This window comes from Orycteropus afer, unplaced genomic scaffold (genome assembly GCF_000298275.1).
Source record: "Orycteropus afer afer isolate SDZICR_OR568_19922 unplaced genomic scaffold, OryAfe1.0 scaffold00292, whole genome shotgun sequence".
Lineage (NCBI taxonomy): Eukaryota > Metazoa > Chordata > Mammalia > Tubulidentata > Orycteropodidae > Orycteropus > Orycteropus afer.
The window spans coordinates 380857-389811 of record NW_006921879.1 but is presented as its reverse complement, the minus strand read 5'-3'; the positions used below and the strand labels follow the sequence as shown (position 1 = coordinate 389811).

The following is an 8955-nucleotide window of genomic DNA, read 5'->3' as shown; positions in this document are numbered from 1 at the left end:
CCACAGGTGTGGGTTCAATTCCAGACCTGAAGGGCAGCTAGGGGCCATAATCTCAGGGGTTCCACCAGGCTCTATCAGACCAGCAAACCTGCCCCTCCCCCTTTTTTTGTTTTCTTTTTCTAAATGATTTTGAGTTTCGTTCCACATTGTTCTCCCTCTCTATCCAGGATCTCCTACACAGATCCCCCTTTAAGTGGCTATTTTCAGGTTTTTAATTTAATTTTTTTACATTCCACATATAAAAGATCTATCCAGTTTTTCATATTCAGATTCTACTTAGTTGAAATAAAGAAAATTATGTTTTTACTATGAAAGTTTAGTTTATTTAGTGAATATTTTTAGGTGATTAAAACAAATAAAGGAATTTTCTAAAGGAATCTATGAACAAATGGGGCAGCATTTTTATGTGGTAGAATTTATTTCATTCTCTAAAAGAGAGGAAAAGACATTTTCAAATATTTGGGTAGGCCTGTACTTTTCAGTAGCAGCACACTTACAAATTTTAATAAATAAGTAAATAAAATATACAAACATATGTGTTTTAACAACTCTAGCCTCTAAAGCCTCCAAAATTACTATCTTGGAATAGTTAGTTAGGTTATTGGAATGGGATATTAACCATTTGATGTCACAAACATACTGTTTCTCATGCTTTTGGGATTCACAAGTCACTATAGTGAGCTACAAACCAGATCTTTCATATACTCCTTTCCACTACAAAAAACCATCCAACCAATCATCAATTAATTAGTCCAGCCACCCCAAGAGTGTGTGCTTCATTAAAGAGCCTCCTCCCAAATATCCCTCACCTGACATACTGTGCTCTGCTTAGGTAGCCTGATGACTCCTAGAAAATGAGCTGCTTTTCAGAAAAATGATCCCTAGGAGCTCTGGCGGTGTAGTGCCTAAGGCACTTGACTGCTAACCAGAAGGCTGGCGGTTCAAACCCACCAGCCACTCCTCAGAAGGAAGGTTGGGCAATCTACTTCCCTAGTGATACTACCTTGGAAACCCAAGGAGGGGTCTCTATGAGTCAAGTCCGACTCTACAGCATACAACAACAATAATAATAGAAAATCATAGAATTGGAAAAAATAGTAAGATGATCTATTCTAACTGTTCATTTTGCAAATGACGCTGAGAGGGAACGTGACTTTTCTAAGGTTACCCAATGAATATAAGTGTCTTGTATTCACATAACAAACTTTTGCAGTGTACCACCATACTGCCTTCTTTGAGTCTCTCCAGAGGAACTGTAATAATCAGATTGATATGGTAAAAGGCACTCTGTAGCATATCACAGAGGTTTGCACTGTTTGTTCTTTGTTATTCACCTAAATGTTGGCAGTTTGAACCCACCCAGCAGTGCTAAGGAAGAAAGGCCTAGAGGTCTGCTTCTGAAAAGATAACAGCCAAGAAAATCCTGTGGTAGTTCTGCTCTGTAACACATGGGGTCAACATGAGTTGGAATTGACTCAATGGCAACAGTTTTTTTTTTGGTAGTATATCACAGCAGTAGTTGTAATATGAAAATCATTCTTTCTCTTACATGTAATGATGACTTTTCTGGCTCAGCTTGGAGAGAGGGACAGGCACAGTAGACTCGAGCATAACTTAAGTATCAAGCATCTTCTTTTCATTGCCTGTGATGAGGAAAACCCCATATGTTATTGCACCTCATTCCTTTCTGCAGACTCCAGAATCTTGTTTTCTTGGAGGTTGCTAGATGCTTACCAGGTGTAGCAGTTTTAAATCTGATTCCTCTCAGGGATTATGATAAAACTCTGTATCTCTCCCCACATGGTCCTATGGGTCTCCTAAGTTTCCCTTGGAGTGCATCCTTTTTATAACCCTGGAGACTCGCCCAGGTTTTTGTAGATTAGCTCCCAGGGTATGTCTAGAGTTAAGGAAACAGAAGCCAGGGGAAATATTAGGTAAATTTCAGGGCTTTTCTATTGGAAAAAAGGAGCTCTGGTGGTATAGTGGTAAAGGCATTTGGCTGCTAACCTGAAGGTCAGAGGTTCAAATCCACCAGGTGCTCTGCAGAAGAAAGATTGGGCAGTCTGCTTCTGTAAAGATTTACAGCCTTGGAAATCCAATGGGAGTTGCTATGAGTCGGAATTGACTTGATGGCAGTGAGTTTGGTTTTTGGTTTGGTATTGCAAAAGTACTCTGCTGACACGGTGGTTAAATGCTCAACTGCTAAGTGAAAGGTCGATGGTTTGAACCCACCAGCTGCTCCAGGAGGAAGAAGAGGCAGTTTGCTTCTATAAAGATTATGGCCTTGGAAACTCTATAGGGCAGTTCTGCTCTGTCCTATAATGTTGCTATGAGTTTGAATTTATTGGATAGTGTTCTGGTTACCTAGTACCACTCTGACAGGAAATATACCAGAAATGGGATGGCCTCAACAAACAGGAGTTTATTCTCTTACAGTTCTGGAGGCGAGGAGTCCAAGTTCAAAGTGCCAGGTTCTAGGGGCTGGGTGAAAGCCCCTTAGCCTTGGGCTTCAGCTCTGCCTCCAGCTCCCGGCCCACTGAAGCTAGAGGCTTTTCTTCACTCAGACAGCTGCTGGCTACTGAGGCTGTCAAGCTCAAGGTTGACAAGTAAAAAGGCACAGTCCCAATATTACCAAATCACACAGCAGGCCATTAATTCAAATCCATTGTAAGTCCCAGGGTTGGCAGAGCATGGCAGGCTGCTGAACAACGACATGGCTACATGCAGGTTTCAAGGTGCCATAAGCTAAAGATCGTTCCCAAAACTTCTCCTTATATACCAGAAGCAGACCACATACCCAAAGGCTGCTCACAGTAGATTCCACCGTGGAGTTGATTACCAGTCTCCTCATGGGGAATACCACATCCAGCTGCCCAGCCACTCAACCAGGCGCAGCCAAGCTGACACACAAACTGAACTACCATAGGTAGCAACTTTTTTTTTTTTTTTTGTACTAGAGAAGTATCTTCCTCTCCCCTCTCCCTTCCCCTAGGTCTCCCTGGATTTGGGTGGCCTTATAAGAAAAGAATTTTCCAAGCTAAATGGCCTTACTTACAAACTCACCCTTCACAGTGATCAACCCCTTTTAACTTTCTTTTAAAAAATTTCTTAGTTTTTTTTTTTCTTCGTCCCAGTGGAGTAGTAGATTCAGATTTTCTGTGGTCCTGCTCTGTCCTCCTAAGGCACTGTGGTGGGATAGTGGTTAAGGCATTTGGCTGATATACGTCGGTGGTTCAAACTCACTAGCTGCTCTGCAGGAGAAAGATGAGACAGTCTGTTTCCATAAAGGTTTACAGCCTTGAAAATCCTATAGGGCAGTTCTACTCTGTCCTATAGGGCCACCGTGAGTCACAATCCACTTGATGGCTATGGGTTTTTTTAATTTGGTTTTTAATCTTCAAGGGAGCAGTTCATCAGAAATTTTTCTTTTAACAGCTTGAATCTCTGTGAGAAGAAAGCACTTTAAAACAATATAATTAAATATTTTAGGTTAAATTCACACAACAGGACATTATTCAACCTCGGAAAAAGACTGAGATATACTGTATCTATTTGTATTGGCCTGTAAAGAAGCTCACAAAATTTTAAGAGAATTAAAGAACAGTTACAGAATAGACTGTATAATATAATCCATTTAAAGAAAATAAAACCTTTATATTTGTATGTAGTTGCTGGCTTGTGCATGCATAGAAATCTGTTATGGAAGTTGTCATTTGTAGGAAGTGAGATTGTGGAGAGGGAGAAAGGGAGATTTTACATTTAATTTATACTTTTGCACTGCTTGAAAATATTGTAACAAGTACGTACTACTTTTTTTTTTTTGAATACAGTTTTATTAAGAGTACACAAAAGTAGAGATGCACAGGAGAAGGCTCAGGAGGGTAATTCTTTATGCAACTGGTATCTAAAGTTTAAGCATTCTAAAGCTCTAGTATTGGCTGGGAAGAAGTATATATAATAAATAATACAAATCATGTACTACTTTTATAAGATATAAATCATAATGTGGGGTTAAAAACATAAGTTTTTTAAATATTAAAAATAACTAAGCAATCACGTAATGATTTTTTGACTACAATATATTCAATTCTAAACCAAAAAAACCTAAACTCACTGCTGTGGAGTCAGACCCAACTCATAGTGACCCCTCCTTGAGTTTCTGAGGCAGTATCACTACGGAAGTAGATTGCTCAACCTTCCTTCTGAGGAGCGGCTGGTGGGTTTGAACCGCCAGCCTTCTGATTAGCAGTCAAATGCCTTAGGCACTAGGCTACCAGAGCTCTTCCAGCAACACATAATTAAAAAACTAGCTCATTCATCAAATTCTACAAATGATTCTTTTCCTTGTTCTTACTATGAGGTAGGGATCATGGTAGATGCTTTGGATAAAAAGATAAGATACTGGTTCTGTCCTCAAAGGGCTCATAGTCTAAGGAAAGAGGTGCGGGCACAGACTCCGCTCCAGAGTCTATATGTACAGTGATTGGAACAAGCACTTGATGTATCTGATGCGAAAAGGAGAGGCACAGTCCAGCCTGAGGTGTTGGGAAGGTTTCTGTGGAAGTGATTTCTGAGTTGAATCTTAACGAAAGAAGAGGTGTTTGATTGGAGAAGCTACATATTTAACATCTAAACATTGCAGCAGTAAGACACGTTTAAGCTACCAAGTTCTATATAAAATATTTCCTGTCCTTTCAGTTAATGACTTCAATTCAATGTCTGAATCACTAGGGCAGACTTTGGGTCAAACTGTGGTGCATAGTTCAATCTTGTCTTTGTTGTTGTTGTTATGTGCCGTCGAGTGGGCCCCGACTCATAGCGACCCCTCCTTGGGTTTCCGAGGCAGTATCACTACGGAAGTAGGATTGCCCAACCTTCCTTCCGAGGAGTGGCTGGGGGGTTTGAATTGCCAGCCGTCTGGTTAGCAGTCAAGTGCCTTAGGCACTATGCTACCAGAGCTCCTTTTTAAACCAGATTTCTGATTCCTTTTCTCACCCTTTTTAGGTTTTCTGATTCCTTTTCTCACCCTTTTTAGGTCTCTCTATCACCCTGAGGGAGCTCTGGTAGCACAGTGGCTAAGACACTTGCCTGCTCACCAGACGGCTGGCGGTTCAAACCCACCAGCCACTCCTCGGAAGGAAGGTTGGGCAATCCTACTTCCGTAGTGATACTGCCTCGGAAACCCAAGGAGGGGTCGCTATGAGTCGGGTTTGACGGCAAACAACAACAACAATATCACCCTGAAGTGCGGCGCTCTCCTGTTGCCCAGGAGAGCCAAGGAGGAACCCCTGAGTTCCCCAATGTGATGGTTTTCTTCCTCTCGTAGGTATACCAAAAGCCAAACTCACTGCCAATGAGTCGATTAGACTCTTAGTGACCCTCCTTGGGTTTCCGAGGGGGTATCTCTACAGAAGTAAAGTGTCCAGTCTTCCTTCTGAGGAGAGTGGCTGGTGGGTTTGAATCGCCAGGCTTCTGGTTAGCAGTCAAATACCGTAGGCACTACCCCACGAGAGCTCCCGAACAATGTTTAAACATTAGCAGCTGTAACTATATCATTGGATGGTATGGGCTTGGTAGGGTGCGGCCAGAAAGGAACTTTATTTTCACTAATCGTGTTTACTACAAGCATTTTCTGATGTTCTATTTGTTTCCACTTCTAGATAGCATCTTGGGAAGGTATGATAGCTGTTCTGATGACTGTTAGTATTAATATATGGTTCCCTTCTCCAGATATTGGAAAGTCCAGTAGTCTAAAACTAAAATGGTAATTTTTATCAAAATTAAACTTATTCCTCATTACTGCTCCGTAGTGCTTCTTTCCATCTGCTGTTCTACTCACCCTCTCTCACATCACTAGGCTGCTGCTGGTTAATTAGGTTTGGGGTGAGGGAGAAATAAAGCCTGGACATTCTTCCTTGACTGGAATATCTGTAACCAGGTACTGTTGCCTTCCATCTGTGACAAAAGTCCGAATGTTGATGTTTCTCTCACGTATTGCTTTTTATTTTTGTGGGGAGGAGGGTGAGAACTGGCCCAAATGAAACTCCTTGATGTGAGCAGTGCTTCCCTGACTGGCTGCTTATGACTTCCTCCTCATCCCTGGATTATGGCGACTCACTCCACACAAGCTCTTTTGGTCTTGCCTTTCTTCTCCAGATAGTAATTTGGGTGGGGTCACTTTTAAGATGGCCCAAATTGGTTCTCTTCCATGGAGTCAAGGCCAGATGTGGGTATTCTATGTTTGCCCTATTATTGCTGAGATTCTGTTTTCTCCCACTGTAGCTCATCTCTCCCTGCTCTGCTCTCAGAGCCAGCTTCTCAACAAACTTTACACGTTTTTTTTTTTTTTTTTTAAGATAGAAACCAGGGACAGTCCTGGTGTCCCTCAGACTCCAAGGAACAAGATCAAACCCTCTGAATGGTTTCCTTGATGTACCACTCACTGCTTAGGGAAATCATATAGCACACTAATAACTCTCACCACAGATAGTCTCAATAATGACCTCCATCAAACTTCTGGTCTCTCTTTGTACACTGCTAATGAGGATAATGGGAGCTCTGGTAGCATAGTGCCTAAGGCACTTGACTGCTAACCAGAAGACAGGAGGTTCAAACCCACCAGCCACTCCTCAGAAGGAAGATGGGGCAATCTACTTCCGTAGTAATACTGCCTTGGAAACCCAAGGAGGGGTCGCTATGAGTCGGGGCCGACTCAACAGCACATAACAACAACAATGAGGATAATGAGCTAAGAGTTGTGAGACACCAATTCACAATCTCCTATTATGTCCAACATTGACATATTTTCTGCCCAAAATATAAGAAAACAATCATATTGTTAACATGTTTTTTTTTCCAAAAATAATAGAAAGCCATGTAAGAAAATAATTTGATTAATTTCTCTTTCTAAAGTTACATGAACATTAAAAAATCAAAACCTTCCTGAAAGTAAATATTAAGAGATTTAGAGTTACTTTAGTTGGGAATAATCTCTTTTCCTATGGAAACACATTTCTGGAACTGTAAGACACTCAACATACAATCAACACATGATGAATTTTGCTTTGTACAAAAGATCTGTGATGGTTACGAATAAGGAAAAGTCAGTTTGAATTGGAGAGGGGGTTATTCTCTTACAATAATAGATTCATTGGGTTATACAAAGCTTATTCATGAACTTTGGGTAATTCTCATCCTACAAAGAATGTGACAGAGGGCATATTTCATGTTCTTGTTGCAGAGGCTGTAGATGATGGGGTTTAAGACTGGTGTCACGACAGAATATATCAGTGTGAAGATCTTCTGCACAGCAATTGAATTGCCAGATGTGGGAGTCACATACATCACCATTATGGTTCCATAGAACGTAGATAACACCACCAAGTGCTATCCACATGTAGAGAAGGCCTTTCGCCGTCCAACAGAAGAAGGGACTTGAAGCACAGCTCTGAGCACCAGGGTGTAGGACCCAAGGATGTACGAAATGGTGAGAATGATAATAAGAGAGCTCACAGAATGGAACACATGATCTATGATGGGTTTAGGGGCACATGAAAGGGCCATCAGTGGGTCTCCATCACACAGGAAGTGATCAATGATGTTGGGACCACAGAAAGGGAGTTGGGAAATGAAGACAATGGGAATTAAATGTCCAAGGAGACCGATGAGCCAACAAAGAGACACCAGAATGCCACAGAGCCTCCCAGTCATGATGGACGGTTAGTGCAGTGGGCAGCAGATGGCCAGGTACCGATCATAAGCCATGAGACAGAGGAAGAAGCATTCAGTTGTGCCCAGGGAGAAGAAGAAGTAGAACTGAGTGAAGCAGCCAGAGAAGGAAATGGTCTTGGTTTTGGAAAGAAAATTGACCAGCATGTTGGGAACTGTGCAGGTCACATACCAGATCTCTAGGAAGGAGAAGTTGGCTAGGAGCATGTACATAGGGGTATGGAGTCGTGAGTCCCATCTCATTGCACAAATGATGGCCATATTCCCAGTCAGAGTCAAGATGTAGATAAAAAAAAAATCACCAAGAAAAGGACGATCTGCATTTTCCAAGGACCAGGAAAGCCCAGCAGGACAAACTGTGTTACAGTAGAGATTCCTGATTTATTCGTGGTCCCGAAACTATGGAGAGTAGACAGATAGATAATGACAACTGACTTCGCTGCTAAAGCAGCCTGAAGCTTTTCTTGGGACAGAGAGTTTGATTCATGCAGGCAAACATGGATATTCTAAAAAAAGTCTTGAACAAATCCTTCCCTGTTCTGAATGAGACCTTGGGCTCTGATTCTTTGTAAATATACACTTCCAGGCTACTTAAAATTTCTGTGAAAGTGGACAAAATTACATTTCATTTTTTTCAGACATGAAGAAATCTTGAATTAGAGGTAAAAATTGTTTGTCTTGACCTAATTTTCTTTTTCAGCGAAAGCTGTTCATGTACAGCAGTTAGTGCTATTAACATCAAAACGTGATGCTATGCACCCCATCGTCAAATTTTCCAAAAGATTTTAATCTGAGACTTTTTACAGATTGAATGACTTGTGCTTTCATGTTATTTTATATTCTTTCTTGGAGCTATTTCCATGAGAAGAGTTTATTTTCTTTTTCTTAGTGATACCATGAGGATAGTAATCCATAAGGATATTCAAACCTATTACTGTTTTAATTTTTTCTGTGACCTCATCTAAAGGTACAGATGAGTGATGGAATGGGCGAAGGGAGGAAAGTTGGAGAGAGGAAGTAAACAAACAAAAAATCCCAATTTCCTTTTGGATTTCAGCCTCAGATAGAGTTAGTTCCAAACTATTTTTCTCAAATATCTAGAAGAGTCAGACCATATCTGATGCCTCAGCCACTCCCTGAGATGGAAGAAGACACAAGGATGACTTTGGTTCCTTTTAGTGCACTGACTTTTGTGAGTGTGGATTGCTGGGTGATCTAAGTACTTTG

At 41.2% G+C, this 8955-nt stretch overlaps 1 protein-coding gene across 1 annotated transcript in view; it reads right to left on the bottom strand.

Annotated features, from left to right (window-relative positions):
• Positions 1 to 7170: 7170 nt before the first annotated feature.
• LOC103205809 (olfactory receptor 11H7-like) overlaps positions 7171 to 8955 on the bottom strand; it is a 5167-nt gene continuing 3382 nt past the window's right edge. The window contains 2 exon segments of the mRNA XM_042782349.1: positions 7171 to 8025; positions 8028 to 8191. Coding sequence (XP_042638283.1) covers positions 7171 to 8025; positions 8028 to 8191 — 1019 coding nt within the window.